The following is a 20565-nucleotide window of genomic DNA, read 5'->3' on the forward strand; positions in this document are numbered from 1 at the left end:
GGATTTTTTTTAGATGTTAGATTGGTGTGGTAATGGGTGGATAAGGAGGATCGTTCAACGAGTGGACAACGATTATTTACCTATGGCTGTATATTATTTACTTACGTATGTGAGTATATGTATAAAGCGTTAAAACTGAAACAAAATCAACGCTTTCTTATACGGAAAAAGAAAATAATATAATATAATAAAAAATTCAATGGATAATTTGATGGAAAAATCATTCTCGTCGAATACGATAAGAATATGTAATAAAAAGAGAACTTATAGGAAATATTGTTTTGAAAAATATGTTATTCGATTTTTAGAAAAAAAGGAAAAAAATCGAGTTGTTAAATAGTATTTTCTGTGTATTACAAATAATAATTATTGCCCCAATTATTATCAAGCAATATATAATTATTGTAATTATTCTTGTTATTATAAAGTAAAATGTTTCTAGTCAAAAATATTGTTAATCACAGATATTTTTCTAAAATAGCTTTTTTCAAGATATTGTGGATAAATAAATTCTCATTTGAATTTTAATTTTAGAGGAAATAGACGAGACGTCCAGGAAAATTGAGGGGATGACATGCCAAATAGTTATTTTTTTTTAGTTTTAGCTATTGAATGGAATTTACTATGCACTAAAAAATATCACGGATCAAGTTTTTATAATGTAATACTGAAATTTTTTATGTGGGGCTGGAATTTTATGGCAGATAGTAATTTTGTTCTGAATTCCTTGAGAAAAATTCTGGAATTTTTTTTTCCCGTATTTCAAGGCGGCCATGAAATATTTCAATATATATATCAATACATAAATATCTTAGGATGAAAAAAAAGGACGATAACAATTGGACTTATAAGCCTCACGTCTGGCTGTCACACTCGTTTTTTAGAACACCTCTGTATGCATGACAATATTAAAAGTGTGCGGGTTTTCACATTTATTAGTGTTTAAGAGGAGAAAATTCGATGACTCTTTCTGCTTTGAAATTCCGAAAATTTTCATACATATTGCAAACGTCAAATCAATATTTTCCACTGAGAGAAAAACATAATTTTGCAAAGATGATATTCATCTGACAAATTTCGGGTATTTGTCTATCGAAAACAAATATGATTGGCAAAATCATATTTTTCTCGCTGTGCATGAGTTATAATTATATGTCTGTGGATGTACTCACACTCGGTATATTATCGTTGTTACAAACACCCTCTTGCAAAAGTCTGTCCCGTATCTCCCAAGCAAAAATCGAGGGACATTCACGCTTGTAATCCGCTATTTTGTTCACCACTGGGGTCGTTGCGACTCGCGGTTTACTGCCTCCAATTGCTCTAGGTTTTATCGAGCCAGTCTCATAATATCTGAAAATGGAACATCAGAACAATAAAATGAGTAAAATTATTAAAAAAATACATACTATATCGATGATTCTGCATATACATTCTTATTTCGAGAATTTTTGTGATTATTTCAGTATCATTTTAATTATTTATAATTCCAGATAGAAAATGAAACTTGAATACAACTACAACAAGGATAGAATACCTATAGATGAACTGGTGACGCCCGAAAAACTTGCAGTTGGTTTAACTAATAAGATACCCGTCTATCCTTATCTATAGTTACAGACGAAACCTCTGCATAAGCTTGCAGTGTTGACTATTGGGAAGGTTATTACAAGAATACAGTGATAAGAGATATTAATTCAATCGAAAGGTCCTGTCACCAATGGCACTTGTACTTGACCTTAACACGACACAGTTGTCCTGAATCTTTTTAGTCCTATAACTATGAACCAATAATTTCTACAATTTTTAAATATAAAGTTAAAGAAAACTGACTTTTAATTATTGCCTGAGCGTTTTAATCAAATGAAATCAAGATGTGAATGTAGATCATAAATATTTTAACACCAAATAAACCACACACAGCTCGAATTTACTTAAAATTCCAACTCTCGATGATCATTTCATGACCTCCTGTATTTAATAACCTGGAATTTTATTAATAAGAATGAAAAGAGATATATTAGCTCCTATAATTGCTTATGAGTTCCCCTAAAAAGAATGCCACGCGGTTAAAATGTGATCAAACCTACAAATATCCGCTTTAAATAAGGTTAACTTGTAAAACTAGTGTTCACCTAACTTATTAAGTTCGAATATGGCTTGCACGGCCAATATGGGGGGGGGGGGACATATTTTCGATGCATCCCAGTAGTTACATTACAAATGGTAAGAGACCGATTTGCAAAAAGCTGTCATGTGCTATTCTGCCAAGACCTACCTACCCCGAATGTTCATCTGATGCAACTCATATTTATACCTGATAAATGTCGCTCCGGAAAAAATACCTAAATTTTACATTTTACATAATTAGACTCTTAAATGAAATAATGTGCCACAAAAACAGACGAATGGATATATATATATATATATAACATTAAACATTAAGCTTATACAACTGAGTGAGACACTGTAAAAACGGTACATAATAACCAGCTCGATACTGTAGCTAGATGGTGTTACAATAATTCCAATGAAACATGAGTCTACTCTACTCATGATATTGTTACGTGTCCCCCTTCGAATACTCATTTATTTGTCTATTATCTGAACTTCGTCAAAAGAACCATTGTCTTTTGAATAACATTAGTCTTGGTGGGTCTCTCTTCGGAGCTCTTAAAACCGCCCCAACCATTTACCAACCTGTGTCATCTTTATTCTTCGCTGGACATAACAATATGTACATGCCGTGAATTGGAACTTGTCAAAAGATTCTTTGACATAAATAGACGGTTTGTGGTTCGACATATCTCATAACAGCAAAATCGTAGTAGGGACGTAACGATAACAAAATGGATAACGCACCACAAAGTGAAGTACGTAAATATAGGGGTAGAGTAGACTCATTGTATTGTAATTATTGTATTGCTTCTTCATTGGATATATGTATACATATGTATATATATTGGATATTATTGTAACACCATCTAGCTACAGTATCGAGCTGGTTATTATGTACCGTTTTGACCGTGTCTCACTCAGTTGTATAAGCTTAATGCTCACCCTCTTGTACCTTGCCCTTGGCAATTATTTCACGTCATAGCGGCACCGAGAATGGGTGATTGTGAATGAATTTATTGTAATTAATTTGGACAAATTGTTTGACATGTGAGGGGAAAATACTCTCGAATAATTGAAAATTTGTGGTTTTCGGTGATTCAGGAATTATTAAGTCTGACGATGTTCGATGGTTATGATTACGGTAATCAATGAATTAATAAGGGTGGAGTTTTCAAGTTAATTGGATTGAACAGAATGAAATGGTTTTGCTGTGATTCTCGGGATGGAATTACTGGTACATAAGGAAAAATATTCAGTAATGATTACGTAACGTAGAGAATTCATTGATCGATTGCGTTCGCTGTTGAATTCACAATTTACCTGAAGCTGGCATAGAGTATTTTTATTCGTATTGTGGAATTATAATCGGTACCATAACAATACGAGTGACGTCGGTAGCCTACGATATGACGAAAATTAATAAATTATGGACTGAATAAGTATATTATTATGCTTATTTCACGTATACTGGATCTTCAGTGGTGCAATTGATAGCCAATTGATTTTTACAATATTTTATTATCAACTACGAATAGATCAAGTACCACAGAAACGTTAATCACTAATATGTGCACTCAGCCTCTTATAGATGACTGAAAAATTACGAATAAAATATTACGAAAAGGGTTTACCATGGAGAGATTTCAGTAATGCTCTGACGCGTTTATAATTTCAAAAATTCAGTAGACTTGTCTTGTTTGTTTGTTCATTCTTTGTCGACTCATTTTACATTTATTCAAAACAACTGTGCTTTGTTAATTTCCAAGTTTATTCTATTGCCAACTAGTACTTCACCAAATTCACTGATCCATCAAGTAAACTTAAGAGTACGAAGATTAACATTTCTGAACGATTTAATCTACACTCAGAAGACAATAGCCTCCTGAGAAATAGTATATTTCGACGTGGTGGCAACGAGGGTGAAGTTGGCGGCCCGAGGTGAAGCCGAGGGCTGCCAATCACACGAGTTAAAAAACCCCGTCGCACGTGTATTTTTGTTAGAGATGTTATGTTCAGCGAGTGGCGAATTGTGTAATTTTTCGTTTACTAGTTACCGAAATGTCTTTTCGTTTACAAGTTTTGACTTTTCATCTACTTGTAAACGAAAAGGCACTTCTCGACACGGGCTGAATGTCGCAGCAGTGACAAAAATGATTTTTTTCTCTATATTGTCGTCGAAAATTGAATATACTTGAAGTATCGAACATAAAATATCCTTGAGTCAATACATTTTTTCCTGAATAATGCTGTCTAATGTTCGTTGAGCGAATTCGGGCTATTCACCAGCAAATTAATGTGGGTTTTAAGATTTTTTGATAAATGGGACAATAACTTTTAATATTAACAAAAGACTCTTAGGAATTAAGACAAGGATTTTCTGTCAGTTAACTAAGTTCATTGTGGAACGTAGAATTTAGCCTATATGTTTATTTTGTAGTTTTCCCTAGTAGCTTTTATAGTTTTTCCTAGTGGTAATAATTTAGCGTGAAGTGTTTATCGAAATTGAGTGTTAGTTTTATGGCATGCATGCCTTTTTTGGGGCTTTTGTGTGAGATCCAGTGGAGACAGTGTGCGGACAGATGAACAATGGATGGTTTGTTCTAGTGCAGTGAAGAGGGGGGAACTATAGATGAGAATAAGTGAGATTTGGAAGACAGTTAGTTCATTTTGAGTTTTTGGAGAGAATAGACTTATTTTAATCGCGGCATATTTTTACCTTTTAATCAACATTATGGTATCAAGTTGATATTTTCTTATTATTATATATTTTTTTTAAATAGACTTTTTCGCATTTATTTCTTGCCCACCACATTAATCCTACATTAATAATTTATTGACAAACATAATCATACCTTCCAAGAATTTTGGAGACACATCCGTTGCTGACTTGCAGTATTCTCGATATGTCACACGGTCTCGCACCACTATGTGCCAATTCTACAATCTTTTGCCTCGTTGAGTCTGGCAATGGTCGGCCATTGACGTAAACACCACCAAGCTGGTTGACCCCACTGTGTCCCGCTGCCGAGCACCCAAATATTGAGTTCTGACCGACCATAGAACCCCCGCCAATACCGCCCCCGTGCATCAAATCCTCCTCTGTGAAAATCAGAATTGTACAGTTTAATCTGATCGTTTAGGCTGAATTTACCAATGGTAAGCACATTTCAAACTATTCCCGTGTTTTCCACCTCTGAAAAACGTGACTGACGGTCAATATATAACCAGTCAACTTGGGCAAATAAAGTGGGGGTATTAATTAACGTGCCATGTGACCTATTAATTAATACATATTGGTCAGCTTTGATGACTCGGTTTCTTTCCGCCATTCAATTTTATTTCCAATTTCAATTTCGTTTTCACTCTCACTTCAAACTCTTGATAATTGTTTTGTGAAATGCCAACGGTTAATTGAATGAAAAAAAAGTCACAAGTTCTTAAACAATTTATAATATTATTTTACTCGTTTATTTCATTTTTTGTCAAAATTATAGAGTTATTTATAGAGGAAAAGCCAAATTAATAAATATGATGTAATAATTAGTAAACATATATGTATATTAATTAATATTATGTCATTATATATTTATAGTAAATTATTGATGAAATTGACACAAAAAAAATCTGATGCCAAAATATTACAACATAAAACCCAAAAAAAATTATATTGGTGGTAATTCTATTCGATTATATTCATTAATGGAGAAATCAATAATTACAAGAGTAAAAGCATAAACAGAATGAAATGCTCTGTAACTGTATAAATTCATCCCATTCATTACATTTTCATTGTACCATAAGTAAATCTCATGATGCCTTTCGCTTGAGGAAAATTCAGCAGGTCGAGTAAATCGCCAGGTAAATGTGCTTAGTAATTAATGAATTGAATTAATATACTTAAACGACCTTCTTCGTCATTTCTACGACGTTGAATTACAGTTTCAATGCAATTTACCGGGTCTCAGCGAGTTAAATATTTCAATATCTCCGAGAATACTCGCAGCACTGAACGGCTTTCAGTGTTTACAATTTCCTCGTTTTATACCGTATGTTAAGATATAACTCCGTCAACGAACGTATTCATCATCTTTACAAATAATTCTATAGAGGATTAATTGAATTTCATTGCAGAAGACATTTATTGTTTTCGTGCAGTAATACATGATAATTCATTCAGTTAGATTTTAGAAGAATAATTGACAGAACTTTTTTGCCGTCGGTATTATTCCATTTTTTTTGTACGGCACAGTAATTTTTCTGGAAACGTCTCTCTATAGAAAAATAATAGAAAGTGATGGAGGATTGAATTATCTAGGACACAACAGCAAAGTGAACCTCTCGACGAAGAACTTATCAATGTTCTTGTTTGAAAACATGAAAACCGAACTGAATAATTAAACATTAAAAATTTTTCCGGAAAAATTTATTCTTGAGTAGTGGAAAGAGATGATTTGCCCTGGTAGATGATGGGGAACGGCCAACAGTGGGCCGAAACTCGACCAATGTTGGCCGATCCTTGGCCAACTAGGGTAGCAGAAAAATGGAAGGTATTGAGCATTTTCCCATAGGTTCGTTGTAAGGAAACGAAGGAGTCGAGTTTTTTCCGTTTAAAAATCCTGAGCGCGAAACGAAAGTGATTTTTCCTAAAAAAAACTTGATGACTGTGACTTCCATAATTTTTATCGAAAATTTTTCTCCGTATAAACTGCTATTTTCCCAAATCCAAAATTTGTGTCTTGACCACCGAAAAAAATTTTTAAAAATAATCTTCGGACTTTGCCACCGAAATCATCAATACCTTCACCTCTCTCATCTCAACAACAAAAAAATGTCAAATCTTCAAATATTTCGAAACGAGTTGACGGAAAAAATGAATTTAAAAACAATATCATCATTGACAAGTTCATCGCACGGTCGTTCTAGCGTCTCACACCCAAGGCAGAAAGGAAAAAGCTGAAATTAAAAATAAAAATGATGAAAAAAAAGGGGTAGAAAACGTAACAAAGAGGCATAAAAAGCCCCGGGAAAAGAGAAAAGGCAGAGGCCTGAATTGTGTCTGTGTTAGACCAGCGGCTCGCACTTGCCGTACACCACGATCTATACACACATTCTTTATTTATAATTTCGCGTTAATCTACGCGACGACCAGGCAGAAGCGAGTCATGCCGCAAAGTGAGGCAAAAAGGTTCCACTTGGCTGAGCGTGAAACGGGACACAGATTAAATCCCATCCTCCTCTGGCTGTACTCTCTCTCCACCAACGGGGCACGACGTCGCGGCGCTTCGTCGTTACACTACCCTCCCTACTCTCACCCACACACATCACCAACCCCCTCCACCACATAGTTTTCTACCCACCCACTTGTACCCTCCTCAATTTCCCTTCTTTCTCGTTTGCCAACCAGTCACCAGCCTCATATTTCCCTTCACGAGCTGTCGTCAAATTATTTGCGAAATACGTCGAAAAAAAATATTTCATGTCTGCAGAGATAGAAAAAAGTTAAAATTTCACGGATAGTAATTTTTAAAAGAGAGATGTTCAGTTTGATGAGATGATAAAAAATCCCCCCGCCCTCGGAGGGGGGGGGGGTCTTTAGCTGACTAAATAAGGTAGAATGTGCCATTCAAAAAGATCATAATTGAACACGATTCTAACATTTTTTTCCGAATTAATTCGTCAAAGGAGAAGGAACCACTTTTTGGGCGATAAAGACACGGACTTTTAGAGAGACAAGAAAATTATTTAAAAAGCTGTAAATTTGACAGATTTTAAACACGTGAAACAAATACGCAATTCATTAATAAACTTTGAAATCCAGGTTTAATGTAAATAACGTGGAATAATAAGATGATGTATTTGAATTAAAGTTAATTAATGTATGAAAGTTTAAATAATCTAGTGTGTGGGTTTCATAACTCTGGAATGATTTTAAAAATTAAAGGACAATCGAAGAGAGAATTGGAAATTACTTGAAGCAAGTCTATTTTATATTTAATTCGAGTGTAATATCACTGGTAATTTCAAGAGATAAACTTGTCGTCTCTTTGAAAATTACGGCAACATGTCTAAATATTATGATGAAACGGAACATGGATCAGAATATCATACACTGAGATAAATATCCAGGAAAAATTACGGAATTTAAGATCGCCTACCGATTATAAAAGTGATTAGGAAAAATTAGATAATGGCATCGCAGTTTTTCACGCACGAAAAGAAATTTTAGATGATAATTAGGCTTCTAGCGGGCGGAACGTGGGGAGGGGCGGGGCAATGATACATTCGATTAACAAAACGGTAAAATCAATAAGAAATTAATTTTGTTAGCCCTTTATTATCTACTGTAAATAAATCAAGTATACAACACCGTTTATGATAAATATGTGCACTCAGTCTCTTATAAATAATCAAAAAGGTTGGGGTACTATTCAATTACTAACTATTGCCAACTATTTCACCAAATTCACTGATCCATCAGACAAACTACAGACTAACTACGGTGTTGTCGAACGGAGACATTCAAAACAGTATCAGGGGCGTACCGCGTAATGAGCGGTTAGGATCCCTGTGGGTGTCAGGCACTAAAATAGAGTACAGCCACCTTGCGGTCGTTTTTTAAACATTGAGTACACATATTGAAGATAAACATTTGTAAACAATTAATATCTATTTACAGTAAATAATAGACCAGGGGTTTCCTCATTTTTTGGAAATATTTTTTGCCGACAATCGAAGGTACTAGGATCAACAAAAGTACGACACAAATTGTCATGTACAAAAATCAATTCGATTCAGTAAATTTTGAGATATTTCGCATAATCATGTTATACTAAAAATTGAATATCTGCAAGTTTCGAAATTTTTTCTAAATATTTCTCTCCGTGTACTTGACTCAAGTATAAAATATATATTTGCTTCAAGTATGAAGTATTCAAGTGTAGTTGGTGTAATTTTTTTTTGAATACCTATAATGCTTGCCAAAATTCGGAGATATATCAATAATATATGGTGGAGGCGTGGGTAACATGCGACTAATCGTTATTCGATAATGGAAACAAAACACGATACGAAGCGTATATAATGCCCACTCTAATTCGCACGCGTTAGCCAGTGTTGTGTATATGTATATAACACAAAGTTTACGTCTGTGTGGAGGCAATACAGGAGGTTTAGCTCGGTGTATTTGTCAACGGGGGCGCGATAATGGCCACGCAGGATAATTAGATCGGCATTTTCCACGGGTGAGCATCCGGTGAACGCCACGATGCATTTTCAAGTGTTTTAACCCTCCACCCCAGCCCACCCTCACCCGCTTTCATTGTTTAATGTTATTCGATCAAGCTTGCATTTATTCCTTTTTTTTATTTTCAGTTGACAGTGGAAAAATCGATCGACTCCGCAAAAAGGACGCGCTCGGTTAATGAGCGTTTATTGTGTACTTGAGCAAGTGCAATGTCCATCCGAGGGTAGTTGAGGGCAAATTTTATGAGCAATGGAGATGGAGACTCATTAAGAATCCGGCTAACACGTTCCTGAATGCATGGAATCCTTGAGGGCGGTCTTGAATCCCTCTCTGTGATGGGAGTTTACGGGTGGAAAATCAGCTCGGCGATATTGGGAGGATTAATTATGCTCGATTGGAGGCTCCTGTGGGGATTTTGAGAAGCAGAGCCGGAAAATCCGATGGTTTATGCAGGTGTCGATGGATGGAAAGAAAAATCTGTGAATTTTGGGTAAACTGCAGGACAGAGAAAAATTACTGTGACAACTTGTCAAATTTCTTTATCGATTTAGGAAAACTTCTATATCTATCTCGGAAAAAAATCGAAGTCTAATGGACGACAAACGGCTGATGCAACAGGTCACGTGACGGAGGCAAACGTCGGCAGTAATCGGATGTATTCGGCGCTCGTCGTTAACCAATCACGATGAGTTAACGAGAATTGTTGTGCGGCACAACAAAATAAAGTGATCTAACTTTTTTCTTTCTGTGGATAGTGGACAAAATTGTTCATATGAATTTACTAAAAATATCGTTGATGATATTTAGGAAAATATGAAAATTTTGAAGATTTACTTGAGGAGGTTTTACTCTTCGTTATGGTCCGGATTTGAGTGATTGTGGTATTATTGAATATGTGGACATTCGGAATTGTCAGTGTGACACTTGCCAACGTAACTGGATTATGCTGACTAAGTAATGACGTATAAAAAAACAATTTATAATTTAAGAAACAATCAAGTCTGCATGGAACAGACGTTACGGCTGAAAAACATGATTTTTTGAACAGAAAAGGGACAATTACTGGGATTTCTTTCACGGTCTCACTGGCAAATTTTGATTGATTCTAATAGGTCTAATCAGAGCGACAAAGGTGTGGAGGAAACAAATTGAATACCTTGTTTAGTTTTGGAGATATTTCGAAAAAATCATTTCTAAACAAATTAGGATTTCTAAGAGATGACTGGACCGATTGCATCGACTGCACCTTTTTAGATTTTTTCATCTATATCTTGTCTTCAATAAAAAAAAATGGCCCCTTGTGAAACGAACCACCTAGACATTTTGAAAATTTTTGGATTTTCACATTTCAGATAATTCTACAGCGTTTTCAACCAAATTAGATTTTTTGGATCCCTCTGTTGACACTTAATTAATCGAAGCAACAATTTCTCGACGACCATCGCACTACAATTTTTATTGTTTGTAATTATATTGTATTATTCACCATCTAAAAACCGTCAAAATTGAATTAAAACGTTCGTTCGTTTCATTTTGACGATCTACATTCCATTTTCGGCCACACTAAATAACAGATGAAAGCATCGATTGATAATTTCCGTTCATTGCACTGGTTCAATTATATTCCAGAGCCAAAAGTGCATTTTAAAAATTTTATATTCCATGAAATATTCTGTACAAAGTACTCAATTTCCTCCGCTTCTATTATAAATCGTTCTCACCACGTGAAGAGACAATTTCTGATGCTTTATAATTTTTTTAGCCCAATTGACACGCAAGCGCGAGAGATTTTAATGAAGACAGAAGTGAAAAGCGCTTGTAAACAGGAGAAAAGGAAAGTGAATGGTATATCGTGCCGCATGATACAGAGGCGTTCAACGGAAAAGCTGTACACCATTGGGTAAACCGTGGAAAGCCCCCGCGGGGTAACCCGAGGGAGTTTCATTTCACGCTACAACACATCAAAGATGGCGCGAAGCACCCCTAACCCTTCAACAGTATATACTCACGCGACTCTAATGAGTTGAATCAAGGTGAACGATGCACAGCTCTCTGTATGTACTCATGGTTATACGTTCATCTCTATTTCACTGAAATTGTCGAGTGGGGGAGAATTCATTTTAAGGAGACACTTGTGGTGTAATGATGATGTTGAAAGTGTCGTTAACGAAAGAATTAAAATCGTTATAGAATAGAATTAAAGTTGCAAGACATGGAAAAATTACTTTCATTTGATTTTTTGTATTGGGATGTTACTTTCCTTTTCTTTTAGATATCATTTTTTTTTTTGTAGTGAAAAGGTTCTCATAGTTACCCAGGTAGAAATTGAAACTAGAATACAGATTGGTGCAAGGTTCCCTTGCACGAGTCAAACTAGGCACTGGGTAGCAAGGATTGAATGACTATAGGTGAACTCGTGAGGGTTGAAAACCCTGTGGTTGGTCTAACTAGTAATATATCCATACGACTATATCTGTAGGTACAGAGGGAACCTCCGCGTAAGCTTGCAGCGTAGGTTATTTGTAGGGTTATTAAGAGAATACAGTGATCAGAGATTCTAATTCAATTAAATCAGCACGACACTCAGTTGTTCTGAATCTTCTTAGTCCTATAACGATGACGAAATAGCTTCTACACTTTTAAAATGTAAGGTTATCAAAAACTGACTTCTAATCACTGCCTAAAAGTATTAGCCAGATGAAATGAAGATGTCAATGTATATTTTAAATATTTAAATACCAGATGACCCATACACAGCTCGGCTTTACTTGGAAATCCAACTTCCGATGATCATTTTATGACGTTCCGTATTCAATAATATGTAATTTTATTAATAAGATAATTGTTTATTAGTTCGTCTAAAAAGAAAGCGTACATAGATCGCCATAGATATGGGATGTACAGTTTTTTCGTTCAGACTTGTATTTAGCAAACGATACATCCCAATAGTTACATTCCATAGGCTGGCAAGAGACCGATTTGCAATAAGCGGTCATGTGCTATTCTGACAGGACCTACCTATTCCGAACGGTCTTCTGATGAAAACCCAACTTACATTTATACCTGGGATTCTTCACTCACTAAAACTACCCTCAACATTTTCCATATCTCGGTATTTAACTGGTGAATATAAATATGGTTCGACGATGATCCACAATGTCAATCCCCCGACAAGTAAAAGGGGGAAATCAGTCCGGAAAAATATTTTCCAAGGAATCTAATGGAATAAAAAAATTTCTCAAATCGGAACAATTCAAAAGTTCTTATTGTACTCTAGTGAACGATAAATCACAAACGCATGTGATGAGAAAATAATTAACCACAAGGAGTCAGTGATGCGGTATCGAGAGTGTGAACACCCGATACCTGAAGGAGAGAGCAAAGTTACTCGTCCGTATGGCTTAGGGGTCGATTGAGGGCGAGTGGGTGTTTTAGATGTAGTCGTACAGGTATAGGTAACTAAGTAGTGAAGTTATATGGGGGGGCTGTTGCCCCGACAGAAGCCAACTAACGTGCGTATAGGGTTACGAAGTAACCTAGGCCAACCACCGAGTAGAATGTAGCGTTAACAAGCTTAACACTATCTTTAATATTATCTCGTAATGAGATGGAATTTTCAGTTCAATTATAATACTCATTTGGCTTCATAATTACCGATAACTGTTTGTTTCATCAGATGTTTATTGAGTGGAACTAACTTTTTAATTTAGTTGTCACTCGGAGGGACCCCTAAAAAATCAATGTGCGTGGAAAATTAAGGAGAATATAATTAATTGTCTTGGTAATTTGCTGAAAATCCCGACTCCCGTAATTTTCTCGGTTGTTTCCACTTATCGGGAGATAATCGGTTAACCGCACCCAGATCTCACCCTCACTGACCATTTTAAGCTGTATAAAGGAGTTTTAGAAAAAAGTTTGACGTGCGTAACCAAAGGGTAAAATGAAGGACTTATTCAATGGTCTCAAGAAAAACAATTAGTACATATTCAATTATTGCTCTATAGCAAATGGATACAGAAAGATGTGATACACCTTTACAAGTCTATATGTATACATACGTACATAGCACTGTAAAAAAATTCTTACTCATTTTAGTGTATATGTTGAGGAAGTTTGTTTCATTCGACAGCCCTCTAAAATAATACTACGCCCTGGCTCTAATCCCCGACATGAATTTTGATTATGTTTATTTGCAACGAAGTTCGTTAAAAATAAACTAAATAAATCTACAATAACGGAATAATAATTCTTTCCAAGAAAATTCTCCTGAACCCCTTCATTTTCCACAGATACACCGACCAATTTATGCATGAATTTTTCATTTATTTTTCTTTTTGCAACAGCATAACAGAATGAATTTTTTAAACAAGTGTTTTCATCACTTACGAGAAGAATATGTTGTTAAACGTGAGCGATTCCTTTGACGTACTCAACATCGACCTAATGAGCATAAAAATGAATTCATAATTTTTTTTTGCTCCTCAAAGCCTCAACGGAAACCAGCAACACCAGTGTTTTCTGCACATTCGATAAAATTAGCATACTCTGAATTCTTCATGAGGCCTTCGGATATTCCGCCACTAATCTACGAGATTACAGCATTAACCCGGCCGATTCTTTTGCTGGAGTTTTTCTCGTTACCACAGGAGGCCAGAGAAAGAAAAAAAAAGTATAAAGAAATTTTTAGGGGAATATTTATGAAGTGGCCCCTGTGGGATTGAGGGAATGAAGCTGCTGGCAGATTAGCGGCAAACCCGGTACACGAATCATCGGACGGAATGCCCATTCCCTACACAGATTACCGAAATCATTTTAAAACAGACAAATTCTCTAGTACAACAAGCATCATTCGAGCACAAGCGACGAACCATAAAAAAAGGCGCCAAATACTTTGTTTGAATTATACTTTAGACAATCTCCAGACCCCTGGTATAAGCAATGTAAGTTGTCCAGAGAATTGATTGTCAGTGTCAATCGCATTAGCGCAAACCACTACCATTTTGACCACATCCTGTGGTACTGCCTAAATTTCCAAGTACAAAGAAACAAATTGTTAACTGGACTATTGAGGTCTGCCTACACTCCACGTTAAACAACAAACAAATTTGCAAATGTAACAGACTTTAAGTATCTAAAAATCATTTGTCAATATTTAAAGGAATGTACACTAAAAAAAAAACTTTTGTCAGATGTTCGTTTACGCAAGAGAAGTATTTATTTTCCCAAAATTATATTTCTTGAATTGAGTCATTCCCGGAGAAACTTAATTAGGTTTCAATGATGACAATCTCAGTATTCTTAAGGACCGTTGTACAGAACCGTAAATGACATTCGTTGATGATTTTGCACTTTTCTAAATTTCTGTTCAATCTTTTTTAATGGTCCTAAGCGTTGAAGGAGTTGACTCACAGCAATAACCAATAATCCTCGCTTAGAACACTCTACTTAACATAATTAAAACCGAATCAGTATGGCCCAGTAATGATCTGACTGAGGAAATATTCCTGTACAAACCAATATTCTTCTTGTTTGTTTCTATTGTTTTCTAAGTGTAAATTAAAAATTTAGGATTAGATCGACAGTGTAAATAAATCTTATGTACAAATTTTGACACTTTAAATAACAAAGGAACTTGTTTAAATTAGCGAGCGGTACATTATCGCATTGAGTAATTGGGTAATAACTAACATAATTATCTTTTAAAACATTATAATTAACATAATTAGAACTGAATGTCAGGATGGTCTAGTAATGATCTGACCGAGGACTTGCAATATTATAAAAACAAATATTTATCTGCAAAAAATGTATATTTACTAGGAATAATGTTTTTTCTAAGTGTGAGTTAAGAATTCAGCATTAGATCGACACTGTGAATAAATGTTATGTACAGATTTCGACACTTTAAATAATGAAAAAAAAAAAAAAAAAAGTGGCCAGCGGTACATTATCGCTTTGAGCTACCGGGCTGTGCCCTCGGCCTTTCTGGGTTTGTGAAAGGTGGTGTTTGGGAGAATAACCGAGGCATGCATATTGCGGGTTGAGGAGCCGGGGGACCCCTGCCGTTCCCAAAACCCTGAGACCCCCCGCGTTCTTCGTAACTCGAGTTCTTCGAGGTTAGAGACGTCAGGAGGATCCTCGTCAATGCTAGAACGTGTGACGACACATGAAGATAATTTTGGATGACCTGTCAAGGGTTTGTTTAGTTTTTTTTCACTTTAACATTCGTACGTATTCATTTAGATTGGAGATTTTTTTGAAGACATCGGAATTTCTCCGGGGGTCTGAGTTTGTGATTGGATTGTCGGTGTCTGAGTGAATGACGGAATCAGTTTCGAACGGAAAAATACAGGAAAAAGTAGGTGACTCGCTATGTAATCGTGGATTGAATAATCATTTTGATCGTTTTTATGAAAAATCGAAGAGAAAAATATAATTGTTCCCATTAAATGTTTTTCTGACAAGAATTCAAAGTGGATTTTCTAATGCAAACTTTCGGCATTTATTTGTCCAAAACAAATATGATTAGCAAAATTATATTTTTCTCTCAGCGCGGACCGTAAATTTTATTATTTGGTTCGAAAAATTGACGGTACTGTCAGGTTTTTTTTCCGAATCCACAATGATTATCCATCAATTACCCGATCCTGTAGTGCCCTGTTGATAAAAATGACATAGCAGATCGCCCGGTACAGTGAAGAAACTTTATCAGAGCGGTTCCGTCTAAAAGTTTTAAAAAAAGTGTCAAAAAATGACACGTATACGTTTTAAAAAAATCGCAGAGGATAAAAAGTATTAATAACCAGTGAAGTGTTAAAATTTCGTAACTTTCGTCGATTCCCACACACTGAGAAAATGATAAACCTCAAAGCCATTTGCTCTAGCAAATTTATTAATTTTTGAGATTAATAAACTTACTCTGCCAAAGATATATTTATTCCTCCCAAATATATCGAGATAATTGTGTGTAATAATGAAAGATAGGTACAACCAACGTGTGGTTTCTTGCAGATAGATAAATAGTGTGTGGTCTAAAAATCTGTTTGGACAAGAATAAACAATTAATTCCCACCTCTTCTTCAGAAAAAAATTGTTTATCTGCAGTCAAATACATTATTATTGACCTTAATATGTTCATCCTGGCTATTTACACGGAAGAATGTGTATTACTGTGTTTATCCATCATTATCGGATTCGCGAGTGGAAAGAATCGGGTTTTTGCTACAGAATATTTTTTCGCAAAACACAATAATTTTGAGGCGCATGAAGAAAAATTTTTTCTATAAATTCTTTGAGCGTTTTATGAAAGTGTATCATGAGTTATTGCGTCATTTTCAATCCGTAGGGAGAGGAATATTTAGTAAAAATTGCGGAATTCAAGTGCGCTCGACAATCACAACAGTGACAAAAAAAATTTACGTGACGACATCGGCATTAAATATTTCACTCCATGGGATACTTAGTAGAAATTATTATAATGATTTAAGTCAATTTAACCTTAGAGAAATTTTATTCTAGGTTAGAGATGTGTTATCCTGATAAAAACGAAAATTACTGTACCCGCCGAGTAAAATTTGTCGATCATCCTAGAATTTTCGCTGTTATCTATCTAAAAGTTACTGAACTCGAACGATGACATTTTTTGTAGTGTTCGTTTTCATCAGTATAACATATTTCGAACTCAGAATAAAAAATTTAGCGAAAAAAATGAGGCAACGATGATTCATGATGAACTTTTATACTACGGTAGGGTCATTTTTATCAAGAATTTTTTCCCGGATCAGAGATTTTTTACAGGTAAACTTATTTTTTCGGTAAAACTGATTTTTTTTCTATTCAATTATCAAGTAATTTTAAGAGATTATTTCAAGAGGTTTTTGGTCAATTTGGAACAATTTATTGTCATTTATTTTTCTTGATATGAAGTGGTTGAAATAATTTTATGTGAACCATATCACTAAGAAGAGAATGCTGGATGAAAAGTACTCAAAAAATGTTAAAAAAGTGCAACGGACATTTTATGAAAAAGTATTATTCGAAATTTATCCTCAAAATTCAGGAAATTTCCATTGAAATTGTAGTACAAAATCCACTCCTTCAATCGATGGAAAAATACTTTTCTACCTCGTCTGATTGAAGTTCTCGACTGTGCGTCGGTCTGCAACTTTCCGATTTGCTCGAAGAGTTTTTTTGTCATTTAACCCTATAAACAACCATTTAACCGAGCGAAGCTCAAAGAAATTGAGTACATCAAATAGTCCACAAAGTATTTTTTGCTTTTAGCTCTTGTTTTCACAACCCTTGAATCCCTTTTCCGATTTCATTCAGCATTTCCTTGTGCTCGGATAATAAAATCAGATTTATCAAAAAATACTTTACTAATTCGGTGATAACTTACCAATAATGATCTTGTGATGAGAATATTTACGCGGCTTTCATAATTTCTTTTTTTTTCTCTCCATAAATTTCCCGGAATTTTCAAGCTCTAACAATAATTTTTCCTCCAAAAAACTTCTAGAATAAAGTTTTCTCCTGAAATATCACGTCCAACAATTTTCCACTAAAATTTCTCCGCCCAAAATGGCTCATAATTCGAAGTTCCGTCACTAGAAATAAATAAACAAATGACTTCTAAAAAAATTTTTGTGATATCGTTGTCAATATGACAAATCTAAATTGGAAGACTATTTTAAAAATATTAGAAATTTTTTGACAGTTTACTGATGCCCTATAGGTTTCAACACATTCATCGAAAACTGCTCGATAGTCAAAAGTGCCTATTTTTCATCAAATTTCACACAGAAATATTCAGGAAAAATTACTAGATTTGTTTTCGACAAACAAATGCCCGAAATTTCCATCGAAAAATCCGCTTCAAAATCTTGTCAAAAGAATATTTAATTGGCAAAATTATATTTGTCTGTCAGTGCAAAAATCACTTCATATCGATATATTCGCTAATAAACCTCCCCTATAATTTCCAAAGCCTTAACAAGGAAAAAAAGTGGTTGGGGATGAATTGTCAGGGAGGAAATGGTTCGGAATCAGTTGTCTGGGATGAATTTATCCAGAACCATAGACCCGATAACTTATTCCCCTAAATTTGGCCATTTGACTCCCAAAATTTTCGCCTGACCCTTTAAAATAAAATCACATATTTTTCCAGCAATACCTTTGTGCGGCATTTTCCAGAAGGGCGGCTCGGGGGTGGGCGAGCAAGGGTTAGCCACCCCCGCCCCCAACAGCGTTCTTGCCGCGTGCAGGGCCGCCGCGGCCGCTTCTCTGCTCCTAACAGCCGCAGCGCTCGGCTGGTAATCAGAGACACGATCACTTCCGCCACTCGGTAGATTCAGACTCAGCCGTGAACCGCCACCGCTGACACCTCCGCCGCCACCGCCGGCCACACTACCGCACTGCTGAAAATAATGACAGCCAAATAAATATCGCGTAATCACCTGAGATTGTGTAATCACTTGACAGTTGAAAAAAAAAATCGTCAATTTATCCGAACAAAACCCATTACCCGACTAATCACATTTGAATAAACTCCGCATTACCACGCATTAAAGAAAAACACGCGCTCTGGCAGCATTTGCATATTTACCCGCGGAAAACATTAAACCCACGTGATTTGAGTCAAATTTCATCTGTACGAGTTGTCGATTATAATGAATTTTCCCCCCCGTGCATATTAAATTATTTAATGCTGTCTGTAAATTTACTAATGCTTTTTCAACGTTCAATTAACTGTTATATGAGCCCTGGTCAAACTTTAGTTTGATCATTGAATTATTGATGTAACGGAATTGTACAAATACGCAAATACACACTGTCATTCCACCCATCGGATCTATCTATCGGATATCAAACACATCATCGTCAATTGTTGATAAGATTGAATTTTCCCATTCGTTTTTATTCTTCACAACATTCTCATCCTCATTTGATCCCTCACTTAACTTCAAATATCAAGTTTTCCAATAAACGACACTTTTTTCTTCCAAATAGGAGCCTTGTATTTAACCGATTTTTCGAGATGTTGATAGTCTCGACGGGGTTGTCCTTTTGCTTGTAAATGGAAGCCTTGTACTTGACCGATTATTCGATTCTCTAATTTCCATTGCAAATTATCTAGAATGTTATGAAACGAAGAAAAAACGATGTTTTTTATAACATGTCTGACTTATGTGAGGGAAAATTTGCAATTTTGAAGATTAATTCTGAGAAAATTGTCAAAAAATACAGTCAAATTTACAGCTAAAAATCTGAATTTTGAACTTATTATAGCTACCGTTTACTTTTAAAAAATCAAAACAATATTCAGTAAAAATTATGGAACAGTTACGCATTTTTCCATTGAACGTTCCATACTTTTTCTAGAACGTTTTCAACTGTTTTTCCGAAAGTTCACTGAAAAAGTGCGTAACTCTTCTGTAATTTTTACCGAATGTTGGTTTGACTGGCAGATTACGGAACCGGCACGTAATCTTTACATTTTAATTTTTTCTCTCTGTGCATATGGCAACTTTTGTAAATTTCATTTTTCCCCAATATTTCAAAAACAATTGCAAGGATTTCAATTTTTGTTCTCAATACTTGTCTCGGTGAGTCCTATCCATATCAATGAAAATATCCACATTTCATCAGCTAAAATAGCGAAATATCGGCGTTTTTAAATTTTATCATCATAAACGTTTTGAGCACCATAAATTACCAAAAAATATAAATAGCGAGTTGGAATTTTGTACACTTGTAGTTCTCATAACATCAAAAGTTGCTATTTTAGATGGGCAGAATCGACCAGGCGGTCACAGAGATATTACAGCTTCTACGTGAATATATTTCCTTGAATACCTCGTGAATCACTTGATAGATTTTTAAAAAATATTCACTTGAACCCCTCCCCCCTCTCCATTCGTCGTTTATTTACCCTATTTATCCCTCAATTTTCTTCTCGTAACGAGAGACGAATTTTTGTACAATGATTTCGTTCAATTTGACGGCATTGTTGAATCACCATCAAACCTAATCCGCCACAAAAGAGAGTGAAGTCGAGCCGTCGGCGCTTTGTAACTCGGCTCAGGATCACTGCGGGCACGAGTGCACGAAAAAAAAAATCTTTTCATTCATAATAATCATCATAACTGCGTCGTAAATCCTGAAGAGTTAAGCCCCGTGCGCGTACGGCCTCGCAAGACTTCTAT

General features: G+C 35.3%; 1 protein-coding gene across 4 annotated transcripts in view; it reads right to left on the reverse strand.

The window, feature by feature from the left end:
* Nucleotides 1-20565, reverse strand: part of LOC135167291 (paired box protein Pax-6) — a 45726-nt gene that overhangs the window by 21998 nt on the left and 3163 nt on the right. For 3 of the 4 annotated variants that reach the window (XM_064130366.1, XM_064130338.1, XM_064130356.1), the window contains exons 2-4: nt 18534-18777; nt 4971-5217; nt 1173-1353 (exon numbers count right to left, since the gene is read on the reverse strand). In XM_064130366.1, the coding sequence (XP_063986436.1) occupies nt 1173-1353; nt 4971-5217; nt 18534-18546 (441 nt within the window). In that variant the 5' untranslated portion in view covers nt 18547-18777. The remainder of the gene's footprint in view (nt 1-1172; nt 1354-4970; nt 5218-18533; nt 18778-20565) is intronic. The other variant, XM_064130346.1, reaches the window with a different exon arrangement.

The sequence above is a fragment of the Diachasmimorpha longicaudata genome, chromosome 1 (genome assembly GCF_034640455.1).
Source record: "Diachasmimorpha longicaudata isolate KC_UGA_2023 chromosome 1, iyDiaLong2, whole genome shotgun sequence".
Lineage (NCBI taxonomy): Eukaryota > Metazoa > Arthropoda > Insecta > Hymenoptera > Braconidae > Diachasmimorpha > Diachasmimorpha longicaudata.